At 40.3% G+C, this 21141-nt stretch overlaps 1 protein-coding gene across 5 annotated transcripts in view; it reads left to right on the forward strand.

The window, feature by feature from the left end:
- Positions 1-21141, forward strand: part of MAF (MAF bZIP transcription factor) — a 184867-nt gene that overhangs the window by 10668 nt on the left and 153058 nt on the right. For 4 of the 5 annotated variants that reach the window (XM_088062130.1, XM_014257135.2, XM_088062128.1 and 1 more), the window contains exon 2: positions 1893-1958. In XM_088062130.1, the coding sequence (XP_087918256.1) occupies positions 1893-1926 (34 nt within the window). In that variant the 3' untranslated portion in view covers positions 1927-1958. Of the gene's footprint in view, positions 1-1892; positions 1959-4016; positions 4065-21141 lie in introns of those variants that run through there. The other variant, XM_088062129.1, reaches the window with a different exon arrangement.

The following is a 21141-nucleotide window of genomic DNA, read 5'->3' on the forward strand; positions in this document are numbered from 1 at the left end:
AACCGAACAAGACCTAGTATTTTTTTTCCTTTTCCACCCCTTCCCCCCAACTTAACTGCTTCCAAACTCCCTGATGAAAGCATTTTAATATGTAGGAAGAGCTCCTGGAGTTTGCAATGCAATTCAGTGTTCTGTGGTGTGGGATGAACAGATTTTCCTTTCCGTAGGGTTTCCTCCTGCAAAGTCATTGTAGAGGAGGGAATACTGTAAGATTAAATCTGGTTAAAATACTATATTCATGTCACACCAGATATGGTCTCCAGACTGTGCACAGTCTTTCAGCTTCCTTTATTGTGAAATCCTTTTAAAATAGCACAGTATAGTGTAGAGAACTTATTGAAGTATAACTGTCTTACACCAACTCTGTCAGATAAAATGAAGGAAAGTGATCAGGCTTCTTAAATTAATAAATCTGCTTAGTGTCTCTGGTTGCCTTCACACTCTCTTACTGTCTTTGACTCTTTCCTTATTAATAAACTGATAGTTAAATAAAGCTGCTGAGTGAAGCAATGCACCTTGTCGGTGGAAGAGGGTTGGTGCCTCCTGTTCCAGGTCTGCTGTGCTGGGAATGGGTGTGGGTTTAGGACAGGGATGGCCACAGCAAGGACTAAAAGCAGGCTGACCACATCAGTTTCTAGATGCTCCTCAGGTGTGAGCCTTGAGTACCTGTTCCTCTCAGCCCCCTGCATTAATAACAGGATGAATTACCCGACTGGCATGAAAGGAGAGGTCGTCCTGAGGAAAATGACACCAAAGGTCCACTGGAGTCATTTGCTTTTAGAGATCCCGGGCCAGATGCCAAGTATTACATTTATGGAAGCACCGTCCCCTTTCTCAAAAAAAAAAAAAAAAAAAAACAACAAAAAACCACAAAAGAAACAAACTCTAAACCTGAAAGAAAACAAAACAAAACAAAAAGGCAACATCTCTTTCAGTGGCATGTGGGGTCCTTTCAAAGAGGGGGTTCTTGCGAGTGGGGACCCTTGGGTGGGATGTGGGACAGGGATCATTCAGCTGCCTCTAAACGTGCCGCCCACTTTTGTTTTCAGAGCTGCAGAGCTAATCTGGAATCAAAATGCTGGAAAAGTGCCTATAGTTTGTCTTGCTTTTTTATTTTTTGTTCAAGTCGATCAGGCTTGTGGTTTATTCTTGCCCTGATTATGCTGCACGGTTACAATAAATGCAAGGAGCTCAAGCATTCCTGCAGGCGCTTCATAGGAAATATACGTGTATGCCTCTGCATGCACACTCAGGGAGGGAAAGCTGGGACACAGTAAGGGACACAACAAATATCCATATTTAAGAAATGTGGATTGACTCACTGACTTATCTCACTTATTGTACAAAGATTCATTCTATGTTGATTTTTTTTTTTTAAATTAGATTTTAAATATGTGTTGACAGGATGAATTTGTACAGTGTGAGTAACTGCAGGGGGAAATGACAGCTCTGCTTTTGTTATTAAACTACTGTCTTGAAAATAATGGAGTGTATACAAAAATTGATTATTATTTTGCCAATTACATTAGTGCAGCTAATAACAATCATTAAGAAAGAAATACAGAAAGCTACACACTTTCAGATCTTAGAAACTGATATTCACTGGTGAGGCAAAAAATATGTGTTTTTAAGGTAATTTGCCAGTAAGAATCTCCTGTTATTAATGTGAAGTAAATGCTAGATGCATGAGCTAGAAATGTTTCACTTTAAACTGTGTTCATTTCTTCTTCACTCAGTCAGAGTTAATAAACAGTACAAGAGACTTTCTAAATTTAATTTAGGATTTGCATATAAAAGGTCCTATTCTGTACCATAGTGGCACAAGAGACAGGCTTTACGACGTTAAATATTCCTTTTAATAATAGTTTATTTTAATATATTTACTAAATTAGGTACCCGAGAGAATCATCTACAACGGTGATGTGAAAATCCCTGTTACCTGAGGTCAAAAATAAAAGGTATGTTTTCCTTTTCATTAGCAATTTGCCATATTTCAGCAGGGGTGGTAATTTCACTGCTTTGTTTTCTGCTGCTAAGATGGTGCTTTTTGCTCAGCGCTGGGGAGCCGATGTCAGGCTGTGGTGCAGTTTTCTGGGCTTTTGGGTGAGGCTGATTTCAGGTGCCTACAAGAACCACTTGCAATGATGGGGCTTTGTACTTTTGTCAGCCAGGCAGCTCTCCCGTGTCCCACACCTCATATATAATCCTTTGCAAATGTTTTCTTTCTTTTTCTTCAAATGCTAGCGTTCAGACATCAGCTACAGGGATTAAGGATGGGTCTTCTGAAGATCTCCCTCAGATCTTGATGAAAATAATGAGTCTGTGTTAGAAGACTTCAGTACTTACAAATTACAATAGAGTTTAATTCACAGCACTGCTTTCCTCTGGAAATTCATGTTCATTCAATCTGTCAACATTGACTAAAAAATATGCTGCTAATGAAAATGTGGGAATTAAAACTTTCAAGCCCTTCCCCTGTTAGGCTCAAACAGGCACTTTATTTTTTTTTTCCATGGAATCTGACTTTTATTGACCTTGACTATAAAAATACTAAGTGGGTTAAATGAGCGCCAAGGTTGCAATGACAGATTCCTGTGTGAATTTTTTTATGAAACCTCCTGTTTTAGTTAAGAGCACAGGCTGCCATACAGACTGCCACGCTTTGATCAACGGTTAAGTGCTGTTAGAAACAGCTGAATTTTATTAGCTCATGGAATTAAGCTTGTTTAAATAATAGATTTATTTTTTATCTTTTAAAAGAAATGTAAAAACCAATTTGAAATAATAGATCCATTTGTTAATTTTGAAAGTAAATTTAAGTAATGGATTTATTATTTAAAATTTAAGTGAGGATGGGGAGGATGTAATTGGTGCTCTAGACTGTACAGTAAATGGGACTGAGAGGAGTTTTTGATGGTATATGTAGAAATATGATGGCTGCAGAAATAAGTTTCTCAAGGAGCACTGCAGGACCTTTATTTTAAGCCTTATGCTCCTCTTCCCTGAGGAACACCCTGGATAGGGTTTTGCCTGCATTGCGTTTTATTTCTGTTTTTCACCACTGTAAACGAGAGGGAAACCAGACCACTTGGGTTTTTGTGAAAACTTTGAGTGCACTATGCTTTTTTGTAAGAATAAAGTTGCTATCAGCTGAAGTAAATACATGAAGTATGTATTTCAATTGCAAGGTGCAGCACATGTTTCATCAACTTGCTCCTAGGGAAACATTTCTAATTTCAATAATCCCATGAGGAAATCTGCCATGCTTCCTGTAATTCATATATATGATTATTAGATTTATATAAATTAGTGATATTTATTCTTTTTATTGATATAATAGGAAAGGAAATCTTTTTCCGTTATCGACACTTGTGATCTCAATACTTGCTTAGCTTGCTGCTCTCTGGGACAATACCTTGTGTCTTCCTTCAGTATTTTGTGGTTACATTTTCACGTATATAGAGAGAAAAAAACAACAAAACAACCAGCAGCAATATTCTGTTAGTTTTAAGCAAATACCTCTTGGGTCTTGGAAGAGTTAACAAACTTTTACGGCAAGGTTCAGGCAGTTCTGACCCCTATGGTAATATTTCATCTAAGGTTACTGTTGGGAGAGAAATCAAATTTCAGCTGTGAACATGATTGACAGGTGAAAGCAAGAGAGAGAAAGACATCTGGTCAGATGGGGAATTTGGGCAGGAGAAGGACAATTCAGGGAAGTGTCTCTGTGATATTAGGAATAATAAGCTTAGATATGAAAACTCCGATCCTCCACACTGTCTGGAGGAGAGCTCACTTGATATTCATGGAGGTGGCTTGGTTGGGGGAATTAAAGACTGTACATTTATAGTAGTGGACAGTAGTCTCCATGGTCTGACTTACTAACTTGGCACCTTTGAAGGAATTATGTTATTTCTGGCAAACTTTTAGGATTTCAAGGCCATTTATTTAATGACTGTGGCTGGAATATTTGGTGGTTGCTGGTTAAGAGGTTCTCACCATGTTGTCCCTGGCAGGTCAGGCAGCAGCAGAGGTGGTGGAGGCCAGTGCTGATGTCACTCCATGTCCTCTCACTTCAGAGAGCTTTCAGAGTAAGCACTGCAGGATGAATTTTGTGTTTATGATATACACTGTTATACCAGCAACAAAATTAGTTGCTACCCCATAAAATACCACGAAGGGTCCATTGTGTTGTTTTACAAAGCAACTGTTATTTTCCAAGGGCTGTGTTTTGTTTTATTCTAGCTCCCAGCAGCATCAACTAAGGTCCCTTACAACACATACATAACCCCAGGTGTATTTCACTGTGCTTCAGTGTATTTTATTTGGTGCAGAAGAGCTTTTCCATTCTCCAATGTCATGGAACCGACAGGAATAAAATATCACTCTATTTCCTGATCAGCAAGATGATGTTGGAAAGCCGAATTTGCTTCTGACATAAAAAATGTAGCCAGTTTTTTTTCTTAAAAGGGCAAGGAAAAAAAAATCTGTTGATTTTCATCACTGTGTGTAACAATGTCTCAGTTTTCAAAGAGGCTCTGAAGGAGTTTTTTAGCGCTCCAAGGGCAGGATGAGGCAATGATGGACCCTGGGATCTAAACTGCATCCTACCTACATCCCAGGTGAGAGAAGACATCCTGGGTGGGCTTTGACCCCCACTGAAACCTTTGGTAAAATCTCCCTTGAATTCCTGGAGCACACACTTCTACCACAATGGAATATCTACAAGGGAGGTTTTACTAATAAAAAGCAAAATTTGAACTCATACAGAGGTAGCTGAGCTGTGAATTCCCAGGATGCATGTTCTTATTTGGGAGTAAGGATGGATTTCCCGCTTTCCCAGTACAGCTAAGCTGCTTTCAAAATAGAATAAATTAACCAGGAAAATCCACTCTTATTCTAGAGTAGGAGTGTCCACCCAGGCAATGAATAGCACTGCAGTATAGTTTATTTCCTAATTTCCCCATATGGATGAGATCTAAACTAAGGAGAGAATAAAGAGTAGTAAAGAACAGAAACGTATTTTCTGTTCCTTTTCCAGTTTGCCTCTAAGACCCTTCACACAGGGGAAATCATGGCACTCTGAAAATACACATTTGCTTACTTTTCACTGCTATTCCTGCATTTGCACATTCATTTTTAAGAGATTTGTGTTTTGTGCAAGACCTTTTTCTTTCTTACACTATTCAGGTGTATTTTTGATGTGCAGTTGAGTCTGTCTGTTCGTGACATCATTTCTCTTTTCATGGCCAAGGCCTGTGATATCAAACTACCCAGCTTCACTGCAAATGAGATCTTGTTTTTATTCCTAGACTGTACATCTGATAAAATTGAAAACTAAAGCTAAGAACTGTAAAACAATCAAATTTCTTTGTGCATGAGCAAGTTATTTTTAACTTTACGTTGTTGAATTAACACTCCCTGTAAAATGTCTCTATTTTCCGAGGCTGATATCAAGATAACTTCCATGAAATATTATTGGCAAACTTCCCACAGCAGTCAATGGGAGCCTTGTATGTATTTTTCAAGCAGATGTGCTGTATTAAGCCTAAATGAGAATCTCTTTTTATCAAATGGGATGCAATATGTTATTCTTGATTAAAAAATTCAGAGTAACCTCTCCCCCTCCCTTTCCTCTCCCCAAACATATTTAGTACAATTTACAGATCATTTTACGTAGGTAAAAAATAAGTTCTCAAGTGTTTAAAAAAAGCAGGATTTTACTCAAATGCCTTTTTAGCTCATTCCTATGAAATTGAAGTATGAAAATGTTTCGAATCTTTATGAGTGAAGAGAAAGTATATGCCATATGTAACAGCTTTTACTCCCCTAAAATTCCCAGGAAAGTCAATTTAATACTTTTCCCTGTGTTTAGAGTAAGATCTAAAGTATTTTCTGGTGATGTAGTTCTTGCTGTTGTTTAGATCTAATAAAAGATTTAAGTGCTAAAAAAAAAAAAAAAGTAATATTTTTAACATCTCTCCTGGGTTTTCTAATTTGTGCTACTTACCAAATGATTCGCACTGTACCAAAATACAGGAGATTGATGAGCCAGGAAAAGTACTGATTTAACATCCCACATATAAAATTATTTCTCAGGCTCCACATATAGTCACAATGTTTAGAGAGTGAAGAAAACGGGAGTTGGGAGTCACAGTCTGACTCACTTGTGAGACTTTGACCCACTTATTTGATTCTAGATTCAGCAAAATACTGAAGCACTTTAAACTTGTTATCTGAGGTTTCTTCTAAAGGTCTGTTACCGTTGATCTCTTTATATCTCAGTTTACATAGTTACAAACCTAGATAATTAATTCTTACCTTATAGGTTTTCATGGGAGTTAAAAAATAGCTGTAATGTTTCTTGAAGCCTTTTAATGAAAACTGGTTTATTGAAGTACTTGTCATTTACCTTACTTTATACTCTGGGATGGGAAATCACTGGTGCTGCCCAGGTCCCACACACCATTTCTACTGGGATGGGAATTTAGTCTCCTGAGTGCACTGGGCCAGGATTACAAAGATCAATTACAAAGTGCTTTGGGGGCTGGTCATTTTTTGAATTACACATAACTTTACCCTGATTCTGAACATGCCAAAATATAGGCAAAATCAGTTATGTGCCCCATCTCTCTCTTAAAGACAATCTATCTTTAATACCTCTGTATACAGAATAGCTCCTGTGCACCTGCAAGGCATGCAGAGGTCACACTGTCCTTGTAATTCCTCCCCTTCCTGCCATTACCTTTTTTTTCCCAAGGTTCAAGCCATTATCATTCAGCAGTTGTGCAGCTTTTCTTTTCTTCCATCCCCAAATTATTATTGTTTCCCTCCTACCTTCTACCTCTCCTGAACCATAATGGAGTCCTCAGCTGTAAATTTGCTAACTATAAAGATTTTTGCTTGAAATGTTTTGAAAATGCTGTGAAAAAAAAAAAAAAAGAAAAAGGAAAAGAAAAGAAAGCCTATGAACAACACGCTGTGCCATGCTCCAGCATTGCACTTCTATGGGAAAGATAATAAAGATATTAGCACTCATATAATTTCAGATAGGAAATGAAACCAGACATGAAAGAAACACTAGCTCCAGCTGTTGAGTGGGAATCAAACTAGCTATGGGAATTACAGGTATTGTCACCGGAGACAGCCTGACTTCTGAGAAATGACCTCAGGTGTAGGAGCTTGCTGTGGCCCCTTGCAGATATTAACACCTAATTAACAATCTGCGAGAGCATCCTACATCTTAATCACCAGTGAGGTGAGAATGACAATCACAAGGAGGAGAAGGAGAAGGGAAATGGTAATTTTTCCTCTGCACGCATCATCTAATAACCATGGTTATTCAGATGCAGCTAAATGCGATTTCCTTTTAGTCATTTCTGTCTATTGGAAGGCACAGTAAGTTCATTTGCTAGCAGGTAGGCAGCGGAGGTGAGAATTGAATTGATCTGAGATACTCTGAAAAATTGACCCTGAGGTCATTCCTAGTTTAAATTGGGAAGTAAGGCTGAGCTCATGTCTTCCCTTTCTTCTCTCCCCTCTCCCTACTCCCCCTCTTTTTGTGTTTTCAGGCATATTAGTCTGTATGGCATAATTACTTAAACATACTCTGATGGTGGGGAACCTTGTTCCCTCAAAGTTAATCAAAATAAAGAGAGCTTTTGTTAGCGGTGATAGGTAATTAAATCTCGGCTCGGCGTTGTGCAGGGCCTTTGTGCTGGGTTATTGACAGCAGAGCCAGGCTCCCCAGCCCCTCTGCGGCAGCACAGCCCGGAGCAAGCACCAAGATCCAGAACCAGGCTTAATTTAGGAAAAGGGATGTGAAGGCCTGGAAATCTTAACGGGTCCAGGCTGTAAAGGAGAGGGGTGCATGGCAGCGCATCCCGAGTCTCCCAGAGGAAGGGCAATTTCCCTGGGGAGAGGTGCACGCTTTAAAGAGGAGAAAATCAGAGGTGGCACTTCTACAGCCTATCTGCAATCTTCTGACTGTGGTTTTAGCCAGCAACAGCTGTAAGAGCGGATAGGAACAACCTACTAACCCAATTTCAGCTCCAATGTAGACACCTAGGGCCAAATTCTCTTCCCATTACCTGATGTAAATGCTCGGGAGCATGGGGAAGCTGACAGAGAGACTCTGGGCTTAGTCCCATGCCAGAGGGCTGGTGCTAGTAAAAAACAAGCATGAAAGTAAAACAAAGACCAGATTTACTTGGTGCCACCAAAGCCAAGGCAGGAGTAACCTCCCTGGGATCTGTGGTGATGATCCAGCTTGCCTCTGTATCACTTGGGCAGGATCTGATGGAGTTGTAATGTAATGCCTTTTAATGGATGCTTTTATGTGCGCTTCCAAACAGCTTCCACTTTCAAACGTCTTAACAAGAGAGTTAAAATGAGAGGCAGGCAGGGAGTGAGGAATAAGCACGTAAGTACATTTTGTAGTCCTCATCCTGCAGTGGCTCTACCCATGGCACTCCCTTGCTGTGCTCAGGAACAAACTCTTTCCATATTACTTGGACCCAAATTACATTCTAATAAGGAGAGAATGGCAAAGTGAAGACAGCATTATATTAACTCAGCTTCCATGGAAACTCCCATCATTTTCTTTCTCATGACAAGAGATAATCTCTGTGGTTTTTTTTTATGCTCACTTCTTCATCTCCTTTAGCTTTGTTTTCATGTGTTGGCCTTGCACTAAAAAATATAACTTGACATCTTGTGTCTTCTCAGCTAAAAAGGTATCAGTTCCTGGACTTAATGTCAGCTGTACCCAGATCAAAGACAAGAAACATAAAAGTTGACATATATTATTTATTTCATGGTTTACATCAATGATGCTTCTCTCTACTCTTTTTTGTTATTATTGCTGATGTTTTGCCCATAATGTTGCACTCACTTCTCAAAAGTGTTTGTCCCCTACAGACAAATATTCATATTAATGTAATCTATCAGCAGCTAACAAATGCCAGCTCACTTCAGCATTTCCCGCACATCCAAAAACCCCATTGTTTTTGCAAGTCTTGGGTGTGCAAAGAATTCAGCATCCGGACCAGAGGTGGAATTTTGGAGCTGGGGACTTTCTCCCTCAGCTCCAGCAATGCCCGGGGCTGGCTGGAGCTGGAGCAGGGAATGGGAGGCACTGCATTTCCTCCCTGCACTGTGAGCTGCTGCAGAGGCGAGAGGAAAGTCAGGCTTTGAGGGGAGCAAAAGCTCTAGACAGAATTTTATTTTTTTTTCAGTAGTTTGGGTTTTTTTCCCACTCCCTTTCCCCATCTTTCTTGCCTGCCTTCAGAGTCCTGAGTGAGTAATACAGGGTTTGTCTAACAACTGTGTTCAGAAAACCATCTGAGATCAGTCAGAAATGCTGCTCCAACCTGTGCTTCTCTCTGACTGCTCCGTTTAGTGTAAAACTTTCCTTTTTTCTCTCTTCGTCAACAATTGTGGCAGGTTTTACTTCCTGAGTTACAGAACCAGCTGAAATGCTGAGTCTGATCTTGCCCCCTACCCTCCCACGAGCTATTTTTTTCTGCAATGAAAATAATAATGCTTGAGAACTACCCTTGGTGCTTTTTTATTTTGTTTTTGTTTTGTTTTCTTTTGTTTAGTTTGGTATTATTTTAAAGCTTGCTGACAATTGTCAAATGTTCATTCCAGCAAAGAAGTCCTAGGAGGGTCTATCCCTGCTGCACAGCCGGCAGGAGTACTTTGCAGTGCTCCTTGGAGCTCAGCTATTCAGCCAATGTGTGTCGCTTTACTATTTCTTTACAATTTAATTGGGATCAGGCAATCAAGTGTCTCCAAATTTTTTGCCTCTTCAGGCTGCAATAAAGCCACTTATAATTTATAATCAAAGTTTGGTGTCGTTAAACTAAACTGTAAAACCTACTTCAGGGCTTCGGTCGTAAAATAAGTGTACAATAAATATTGCAGTGGGGCTTGGGTAGCACAGCTCTAACAACAGCACATGAATGAATATACACACACACATATTTCACACTTTTTTTTTTTTAATTTTTTTATTTTTTTGAGTGTGCATGCATACGTTTAGTTCCGGAGGTAAGAAAGATGTAAATAATAGACAACTGACATGTATTCTTTCTTGGAAGGATTGTAGCTAAGATAGATTTATAGCCTGAGTAGTTAATTTAAATGCAAAATGAAGCGTTAATTCATTAAAGTCATTTATGCATCAACATTATTTTTATGTTTTTATTTATATTTTCCTGTAATATGCAGCAATGTAGTATTCATCCTGGGTTTTTCTGTCTGTTGACTGTACTGCTCCTTTGCTTAGATTTTTTTCTAACAAGGCAGCTCATTTAGAAAGAAATGTTTATGTGAAGTGCTTGTCAGTTGGCATTTTTACTGGTGTGCTAACCCAAAGGTAAAATATAAAGGCACGTCTTTTCCTTGCTGGCTTGTTGCTACTAGAAGGGTTCCTCCCTTGTTAGCTTGATAAATAATTTTACTAGCGGGAATCTGCTGAATTTTTATGCTTGCTGTCTATTTTCTGCTTGCTGCAAATAAATTCCAGCACTCAGAGGGCACTAAAACTCCAAACACATGGTATTTTCCCATTTTGTTGCTGGTTGCCTAAAATATTTATTTCATCTTGTGTTTTTAATTAAATCTTCTTTTAAAAAAAAAAGTGTAGGAAAAAATCCCTCAAGTTATACAATTATTTCCAAATGAATGTTTTAGTCTGAATTGTATCTAATATAAAGTCTTGAGTTTAAATAACACATTATCACAGGTACACTAAATGGGTAGTGTTAAATCAGTCATCACTCCAACTACCTAATGGTTTTCAGATTAGGTGCAAGGATTATTTATTGATATATTATCCCTTTAAGCATTTCTTGCAATATATTACATACTTTTAGCTTTCCCAGTTTGCAATCAAGAAAGTTAATTTAATTTGCCATATAAAAATTCAAGTTTGGCAAGAGAATGCACCAAAAAGCTTTAGATTATGGGATGTCATGGCATGTAGATCAGAAAAAAGTTTGCAAGAAAATAAACTGGGAAGGCTAAAGTGGAAGAGCAGTTGGTTCGGTTTTTTATTTATTTTTTTTTTTCAAAAGATTTAAAATTTAATTTAATTCAAGAGAGCAAGAGTCAAACCCAAAAATCCCCCAACACCATAGCAAGCTCTGCTTGTCAGAGGGTGTTTGTCACTGTCACCCATCTGGAGAGTCACTGCTCCTTGGCAGCACATCCCTACTCAGTGTCCCTCGTGCCTCATTTTGGGGAGCTCCGCAGCCTTGCGGGGATGCAGGAGCTGCCTTTTGCAAGGTTTTCCTTCGGCAGCGCCGGTGTTCAGATGTGCCCGGGGTCAGGTCCCCTGCCATGCCCGTGGATGCTGCTGTCAGGGGAACAGATTACTTTGCTCCCAACAGGATCCCTCGCTGTGGTTTCTGTGGAGCAGTCCCACCTCTTCCCAAAGCCGCAGGGATGCAGCCAGCGCCGATTCCTTACACACCTGCAATTCAGGGAGTGAGCAGGGAAAGGACCTGCGTGCAGGCTGGGACTGCTGGCCACGCCATCCCTTCCAAGAGAGGGGATGCAGAGGAGCCAAGCAGCAGGCCCTGTTCAGACTTTCCTTCAAACAGCAGAAAGACAAATATCTTTGAAAATGTCAGGCAAATCCTCACGAAATTTTAGAATTATTTGCATATTTTTAGCACAATTTATCTAAAGGCAACCCTCGAACTTTGGCCCAAATTCTTGCATTCTTACACCAAATACCCTCCCATTCATTTGCTGATTTCCATAAGAATTAGGTGATGGATCTGAGCGGTGTAAGCACATGCTGCGGCCTGGCTGCCCTGCAGACATCAGCCTTTTCACTCACATGAGCACATGTACACTTACAAATCAAGTAATTGGCTGGTGGGAAAGAACTGATGCACCAGCCCTGAGCAGATAAAGGAAAAGCTTGGGCAGTGGGGCAAATTACCCTTGGGGCTCTGTCATATAAAATCATAAGTGAAACAGGGTTAGGAGGAATCCAGGAGGTGATGTAATCCATCCCTTTGCCATGAGGCAGGGGCAGGCAGGTTTACATTATCCCTGGTGGATATTTGCACAACCTGTTGTTTAAGCCCCCATGGAGAGTGTGACACGTCCGTGGAGCCTCCCTGTCAGACCTTCAGCACAGTCCCTTCTCAAAAGCATCTCTCCTTGTCTAACCCACAGCCCAGGTCCCTCACATCCCCACACCAAGGACAGCCCATGCCTTTCCTCTTTGCTCTGACCCCTTGCATATTTGAAGGCTGTTGTTATGGCTTGCAGCAGTGTCCTTTTCTCTAGACTAAACAGCTCCACGTTTTCTAGTCTTTCTTCATTGGTTATGGTCATGACATTGTTATTTAATATCTTGTCTGAAGAGTCTGCATACAGTAAACTTGCTGAAATTCAATTTACCTGTGTTGAAAAGGACTGTGAGGATGCTGCCTGGAGGCTTTACAGCATCTGAAAGGGGAATAATTTTATTCTCACTCTGATATTCTGTCATTTGCAGGATGGAGGGTACAGAGCATGTCTTTACCTGGGAGTGCTAACTGCAGCTTCCCCACGAATTTACCCTGGTAGCAGGAATATTGTAGTGCAACATGCAGCCAGAGTGTAATGACAGGCTTTAGGAAACATGTTTTAACATTTTATAATTTTATATATGAAAGTAAGAATGGGAGATAGGATTCAGCCTCTGTGGTTGTAGGTAACACCTTGGGGTGTTCAAGGTGCTGCATGCATAATCTATTCCACAGGTTTCATGAATTTCAAAAGCAGCCAAGCAGATACTCTGCACACCACCTTTCCTTCTGCTGGTGTTGCTGCTCAGCTCCAGTTTGGGTAGATCTGGATTTTCCATTGTGATAGAAGGAAGTTTGCCCCAAAGTGCCACAGATGAAGGTGAACCGAAGAGGCTTTCTTGGCAATCTGGTTGGACTTTGCTCTTAGCTCTGATTTGTTTTCTTAAAAGTTGAAAAATATATTTTGTGCTTTTTCAGTGAAGATTCTCTTTGCTCCTTGGCGGGGGGGGAAAAAAAAAGAAGGGAAACAGAATCTGCTAATTCTGTTTCTCTCATTGACTTCCAGTGTCTTGCCTGGGAGGTTGGTAGGGAGATATGCTGGAACAAACCAAAAGTATTTACTTGTGAGTAAATATTCCCCAGGGACTTTTCTTCTCAGATGTGCTGGCACAAATTGCTCTGCAGTGGGATTAATCTGCATGGCAGAATACCAAGCAGCATCTCCTGGAGGTGGATTTAAGTTTTGTAGGACTTTGGCTTCCTAACTGAAGTCTTAACCAAACCCTATCATGAAAAGTGCTAACAGATGTGCACACACTGCCACCTCACTCAGACCAGGTACCAGTTCTGGAGGTAAAATTTGACAGATTTTGAAGGGTGACAGTTGGGGTGTTCATACTCAAAATATACTTTTATGAGGGGAAGATAAGAATGTCTCTTTATGATACAAATGTCTCTTTCTTCTTTGAGGTTCTACCTCTGCTTTGCATTGCATACATCCCCTTTCTTATAAAACTGCTTTGGACATACATATTCCCCCAGTGATCATCTCATCAACTTAAAAAGTTGTCTCATCTTAAAGTATAAACTTTCTCTATACAAAGACAGTGTATACAGAATAAGGGAAAGCAGCAATCAAGTCAAGTAAATGTTTTACTCCGAGTATTTTCTAGCTTTAAAGGAAGATCTTGTTAAGAAATATTCACAGAACTCTGTATGTAGAAAGCAAAATGAGAGTGACCTTGCTGAGCCATTGGCTCAAGTCACAGATGTAGCAGCAGAAGAGAAAATATATGCTTCCTTCCTTAAAGAATGGAATTAGGGACCAGTTCTTACCATGGGAAAGAGGAGAGGGAAATGTATTGTCTTCCTTTCAGCAGTTCATTTTTCTTTGCAAAGTGATTAATGCATTACTATAGCGAATTTATTGTATAGCCTGATTACCATTGCCTAATAAATCCAAACAACTGTGACTGTCATGGTGATAAGGCTGGCATGATTTTGTCTCTCTTAAAAAAGGTTTATAAGTTAAGCTTAACTTTTAGCTTTCTGTATTTCTGGGATAAAATTTATTTGGCCATTACGGCTCTATCTGTTTGAAACTGCACCAAAAGGAAATAAGTTTTTCAAAAGAATGGTATATTATAGGAAGAGTTTTACCTTCACTCAATTTGCAAAAGAAAGTGAACATCAGCATTAAAATGGAAATGAAGTTCAGGAGAAAATAATAACTCAGTTGTTTAAAAAAGGTTTTAACATTTAAAAGGGACTTTGCAAATATCAAGGATGGACAACCCAATTAAATTAACTGCATTATAGTCACAGCCGTTAACACCTCAGGCTCAGCTTTTCTCAGGCTACTGGAGTCTGCTGAGGGCTTGTCTATGCCTGGATGGGAGCTGCAGGAAGAAGGGCTTGTGATAATGAGAGCCATTTTCTTGGATTCACTGGGAAAGTGCTGCTCAGTATTGGTGCTGTGGCTGTGCCGAACCAGAGCCTGAGCAAGTGCTGGGGTTGGGAAAGGTCTCTTGGCACTGCCCACTGCCCACACTCCACTCCACTCTGTCACTTCAAACATGGAGATCAGTTATTTCTTTCTTTGTCCTTCCCTCTCTCCCTGAGCACGTGTGAAAGAGCTCTGCACCTCTGTGCTGTGGTAGTTCATGACTGTTCTAGCTGGATGCTGTGGTGAGGGTCACTCTCATGAGAACACCCAACCCTTGGGGGGTGTGATGTGGAAAGAGATCAGGTTCCCAAGTGCAGGGATGTCCGTTTAGACCCTTCTTTTCCCATCAGCCATAAGGTACCAGTGCAGGGCAATACCAGGACGTGTTAGTGGCAGGGGACTTTCCATGTCCTGGGTTTTCTACTCTTCCCCTCTCTCCGGGCTCCTGGCCACCTCCGTGTCTCACAGTCTCTCCCTCAGAGCAGCACCAGCTGCTTTCACAGAAGCAGTGATCACTCAGGCATCTTTATACATCTCGGTCCACCATTGCTTTGTCTTCCTGCAGGTCTTCTGTACAAAACCTGGGACCAAGGCAGAGAATGGACTATTTAGTTTGTAGAAAACTTGGCTGTCACCTGAGCTGTAAGTTGTAAATGGCAAATTGTTTCCAAAAAGGTGCAGCTGAAATTTCTTGGATGATTGTATGAATTTAGTAGTATAAAGACCAGGAAAAGATCATGAACCTTCATACAGCCTTCTGCTGAGGCCTGTTGCAACCAAACTCTGGGAACAACATATTTGGATTAGGAGCTACAGAGTAAATTATTTGTTTGTAGTGAGGACATATGAAGGTGGTAAAGGCAACAGTCTGTTCTACCCTCTGAAAACTCTTTATTTATCTCTTTGTGAAGGAGATATCTTCATTTCCCATCCCTGAAGACCTCCTGCCTCACAGGCTGCCTGCTTCCATGGATGTATTCATGGCTGTGGGAAGGGATCCTCTGTGCAGCTTGTGAGGTGTCTGGAAGACCTTTCACTTTCCATTGCCTAGGAGACACCATTCCCATTGACAGACATCAGCAATGCTTGATTTGGAGTGGCAATATTGGAGTTTGGGTCTGGGGACATGAATCTAATGTCTCAAAAACAACAAGGCTCGCATGTGGGGCTGGCAGTAGCTGGTAGTTTATATAAAAAGATGTTGAAGGTCTTTGCCTGATTTTAAGCCCCTGAACTCCTGGCATTTTTTTCCTTCTTTAATGTTTTCCCTCAGTTACATCGTAGATTATCTTGAAGCCAGTAGAGTTCAAAAGGTCTCTCTTTAGATATGAATTACTTCATTCAGGAATAAAGAAGGAAAAAAAAGGAAGTTACTTGGTACAATCTGGTACAATCAAGTATCGTGAAGGGGGAAAAAAAAGCCTTAAGCTTTTGCACAGGCTTTCAAGGACTCAAAGGCTTCTTTTTTTTTCCCTGGAGATGTTAAACATCTTGAAAATAAACCAGGGTGTTCCAAAAGAGAAGATAGATGTGTCTGTTCAAATAGGCATTGCATTTGGAATTGGTGCCTCTGGTTGTTAAACAGAATCCTTGTTTAACATCCTCATTAAGAACTGTGACTTACCACCAGTTTTATGAAGATCAAGCCATTTACTTTTAAAGTAAATTAAAACAAATTTCTCTGTGGTGACAAGTCAATAAAACAATGGAAGGCTCAAGTTTTTCAATCACCCAACATCTGTTCCTTGTTTTCCTCTAGATGTAGATGCCCTGTGTGCAGCAATAGGTGAACAGAGTGAGAACCAATAGCTGTAATGGTGGTGGTGGTGGGGGGTGTTTTAGATTGTTTTTATGGGTGATATGGATTGGATTTGGATTTTTTTGTTTGTTTGTTTGCTTGTTTTTTTCAACATGGAATTTTCTTAACACCATAAGCTCTGTCCACTTTTGGAAAGAGCAGTTTTGTGGTTTCCCATGGCAGCATGTTCAGAGCTTCATTGCCATGTGAGTGGTGCCAGCCAATGGCTCTGATGCTGCATTTCTCTGCTGGAAGCACAGTAAATGTTGCAGGGTAGTGTAAGTGGTGAACCACTCCTTGAAAGCCCAGTCAGCACAAATGAGATCCCGTCTTTTGTCCAAGCCACCCACACCAGCAGCACACACCTCTGAAGCTGAGGGATGTTCTCTGAGCCGTGGTGGGAACTAGGTTGTATAAAAACCTCACTGAAACCACTTCCATGGGGTAGCCACATGTAACCTCTTTGTCTTGAAATGTCTCAGAAGCCAGCAGATGAAACCCAAAGTATCAGGTCCATTTTACATTTCAACAAGTGCAAACGGTGCCGTGTTTGTTTTAAGGGTTCTGGAGGGTTTGGCATTTGCTGGTGTGAGAACTAGCACCATGCTGTGTGAAATGTTCACATGTGGATTTGTGCTGCGTGGGAAATGCTGGCAGAGTGGAAAAGAGAGGGGAAGCTCTGCTGAGAAAGTAAGAGGGGGCTGAATATTATTCACTTGGGGCATAAGCCTTTTCCTAATTCCTCTTGGGAGGGTAGTTTGTCTTGGACAGTGTAGCATTGACTTTTGGAATGGTTGAGGAGGACAGGAAGTCATAACTGGATTCATATGAAAATTAGAGGGCTCAAGATCATTTTAGACACTTAAAAAAATGTCAGTGAGCATCCAGAAGCCTTTGCTGCTGAAACTATCCCACCCTTTGAAATCTGCCTGCTCTCTCACATATGGTAATGGAGCCCATCTTCTGAGGTGTAGGTATGTCTTTTATCTCATGGTGTCTTCTTCTGAGCCCTCAGGTTGAAGACATTTGGTGGGAGTAGTTTGTCCTCATTCAGACCTTTATGGGGCCAGGAAATGGGCTGCTCTACTTTATGGGAAATGAGTAATTAGGTCTCACCAAATTCAAGGTACATGGCTGTAGGAAGCAGTCAACTTCTCCTTTGCTAGTTTTTATAGAAAAGAATTAACAAATTTTTTGCATGCTTCTGTGATGCTACACTAGATTTTAACATACAGAAGCACATAGATATATTGAGCAGTTCTGAAATATCTGTTTTGTCCAAAGGATGAATAATGTAATTATCATATTAAAACACACACAAAAAAACTCTGACCAACCAACCAACCCTACTGAAACCTAAAACTTGATGAGTTTTGGATGATAAAAGAAATGGTAACATTTAATCCATCCATCACTCTTTTGATAATTGCTGCCTATTTTTAGCTTAATAACTGAATATGAGAAAGTATAAATTTAAATATCTTTCTCTGCTTTCCCATTGTCCACATAAATTGATGCTGCACTCAGTCAAATGAGGAAGCAGATGAGTCAACCAGACAAGATGCATCTTTCTGGGGTATGAGCTGTCATGACATGGGGGTTCCTGCTCAACCCCTTCTTTTCCATGGTTTCAGCAGGCTTTGGAAGGATCTGTGATCATCATGCTTGGACTCGTGATATGCAGGAGGTGTACACCCAAAGGCAATGCACAGATGCATCTTTGTAGGAAAAGTGTTTCCTGGGAGCACTGACCCATGGCGATCTGCAGCTGGCACAGGGAAGGAGCCTACTGTGGGAAGGGTCATGGACCACTACAGGAACAGCCATGCTGCTCCCAGTGGGGATATCTTGGCAGCTTCTTGCACCAGGGCTCTGGCAGCACTGAGGTCAGATCTTTTTAAAGAAGCTCATTTAAAACTGACAGCTTGCGTTTTATTTTTTAAGTGTCATGGTGGTTTCATTTTTATTTAAGTGTCATGGCAGTTTTTAGATGTCAAGAGAAACCAAGGGGATTAGTCTGTCCAGGGCCAGCTTCCCTCCTTATGTTGATGATTGATAGAGATGAATTGCCAAGTGTAGCACAGATTGATCTTAAAGCAGATCTCTGTCTTCCACCCAAGGGCAGAAGCCCCAATGTTCCTGCCATGGAATCTCCTGTGAGAGGTCAGAAAGGGATCTCCCTACAAGGTAACAATGAAGTGTTGTAGCAACAACTGGCAGGTTTTTACTCCTTACTGGTAGTTTTACTACTATTTTATTTATTTGGCAGGGCCAGAGGTAGGGACACACATCCTGACTTTGACCCTGATGTCTCCAGGTCATATTCCTCTCTATCTCTTCCCTTCCTCTTACTTTTAGTCATGTAGATAGAAGGAAACTGTAAAGACCTCAGAGTCAGCCCTGCCCACTGCACAATGCTGCTTCCAATTCTCCTTTCAGGATTAAATCAAACTTTCATTAAACCCAGTGGAAAATCTTCTTTTGCCCTTGGTGGTGATTGTTCTGAACTCTCACCAAAACTGTAGAAAAAACTGTCTTAAAGCACAAATGTCTATCCCTCAAAGGCAACCCTGTTTTCTGAGCGTCTCCTGCACAAGGAGCACTCTCTGTTTCTCTGGGGTTCAGGGGGAGGGTTGGTGCTCAGCTTTTCCTGGGAGCTGCTCAACCCAGGGCAGGATGGGACCATTTGTGACGCTAAATCTGAAATCCATTCGTGTAACTGTTTGAATTCCCAGGCCGTGCAGTTTATCTAGAGATCTGCTCAGAGGTGAGTGGGAAATATTAGTGCTTTGCACTTCCTGGGTGTCTTTCATCTTTTGAAATATTTATTAAATAGCCCTCAAAACAGCCCTGTGAGGCAGACAAGAGATGGCTGGATATGGCTCCTTTCATGCACCAGTGGAACCCAGCAGCTGTCTGGCTCTATAACACAATCCTGCCCCCAGTTTGGGGCAGATTAGGAAGTGGATAACAAACATGTATCTTGTTGAGGGTGCAGAGAGAATTTAGTTAGGTAAAATTTAATTACCTGTGCTGGAGCTTGGCCAGAAAGTTGCGGCTCACCTCCTTCCTTTCATTACTTTCACTGTGGAGTCTGTAGTTCCATCAGGTTCTCATCCTGTTAGAGGTTTGATCATGCACCTGGTTCTGGCTTGAGTGGATGTTGAACTCAGACCAGGGAGTCCTTTCTGGAGCTCTGCACCTGTCTTTCCCACAAAGGTGTGGTTTTTTTTCCTGACAAAGTTTTTACATTGAAATTCCCTCTCTGATATCCCCAGGGCACTCAAGATGCACAGCATGAATTCTCTTTTGTCTGCCTTTGCAGCATGTAACTCTAGAGCATTAAAATGTTGAAACTAGAACTCAAATTTTCCCTATTTTGTATTAATGCTTTTTATTAAATCTCCAGACTCTCTTTAAATCTTCATGGAGAGCAATTTATTGTAAAGCTACATTTACTGTATTTTATGTCCAGTGTAATTGCTTGTTTCATCTAATTCAGATTATACTGGCATATAAGAAAGAATATTCCAAGATAAGAAGAGATGAATTATTAATCAAGGAAGTTTTGGAATTAAGATTTTAAAGGTATATTCCAGATGTATGTGTAATATTTAGAAAGAGATCTGAAAAGACTTGTGTGATGTGCTTTAATCAAATTTGAAAAGAAAATAACCAATACATCAAATGTTAGAAAGGAATTGACCAATAAGTCAAATCTGGAAATGGAAGTGAGGGATAAATCAGGTTTAAAAAAGCAGACAACCAATATGTCAAGTGCACAGTGTGTTTATTAAAGTAAGGAATTGCTTGGATGTGACTGAATCTGAGTGCTAAAATCATGCAATTAAATACTTGAAATCCTTCAATAGAAAATTATATGTGCAGGTGTACACAGACACATGTGCCTCTACACATGTACACAAAATAAACACACATATTCCTTTGCAGTGCTTTCAGCCACAATAACAGCATACGATATTCTAGGTATACCCAGGATTTCAGTTTTAAATGTATCCATTTCAATATTCTCATGTTACTGGATCTGAACACCTCATGTTTCCAGCTCTTTTATAAATAATAATTGTTAGTATAGCCCAGATTTTAAAAATGATGGGGCATGCCTTGTTCTGAAAGCTTTCTGCTTTTGTTTGCTGATTCTAATTGTACACTAGCAGCAACACAAACTCCTTTGGCTAATTTAAAGTATTTTGATAGACAGCTTGGGCCCAAAGCATATTTTCAAGATCAAGACTATAAAAATCTCACTATGGAAAAATCATCATTTGCCTCACTGACTTTGATTTACATCTATGTTACAGAGCCATGAAATTTAAAATAAGATGATCTAAATTGTCCTATAATAATGTGGGCATGAACGTATACTCCTGGTGGCAGAGATTCCTTGTCACTATACCAAATGAAATCTAGTTTTTAGTGCCAATCAGTTAGGCATCATTAACCCTTTAAGAATGTTATTAGCATTCTCACAAAGCTTTTCATCATGTAACAAATGTTTTCAGACTAAACTTCTCGAGGTCAAAGAATCCAAGCCAGAAAGATTTAGGAACTTTTTGTCCCCTGCAATATTATGCATACACTCTACATCATACCAAATATAAATTATTAGCAGTGGTTTTTAAAAGCTTTCAAAAATGTAGTATTTGAGTTAAAAAGCAGTCCTTCATAAACTGTCCCTATGTGCTCCTCCCTCTCATCCCTTTTTTGCTGTATAGTAGAAAAATTGCTCTGTACATGCATCCTCCAGGATCCAGGAATGAAAATTGCTTTGCATTTGCTATTACATTATGGTGCTCTCCATTCTGTCTTTTTTTTTTTTCCTCAGTTCATGTTGTTCTTTTTGC

Source organism: Pseudopodoces humilis, chromosome 14 (genome assembly GCF_049639895.1).
Source record: "Pseudopodoces humilis isolate 2021_Gansu_Grassland_sample_001 chromosome 14, ASM4963989v1, whole genome shotgun sequence".
NCBI classification, from domain to species: Eukaryota; Metazoa; Chordata; class Aves; order Passeriformes; family Paridae; genus Pseudopodoces; species Pseudopodoces humilis.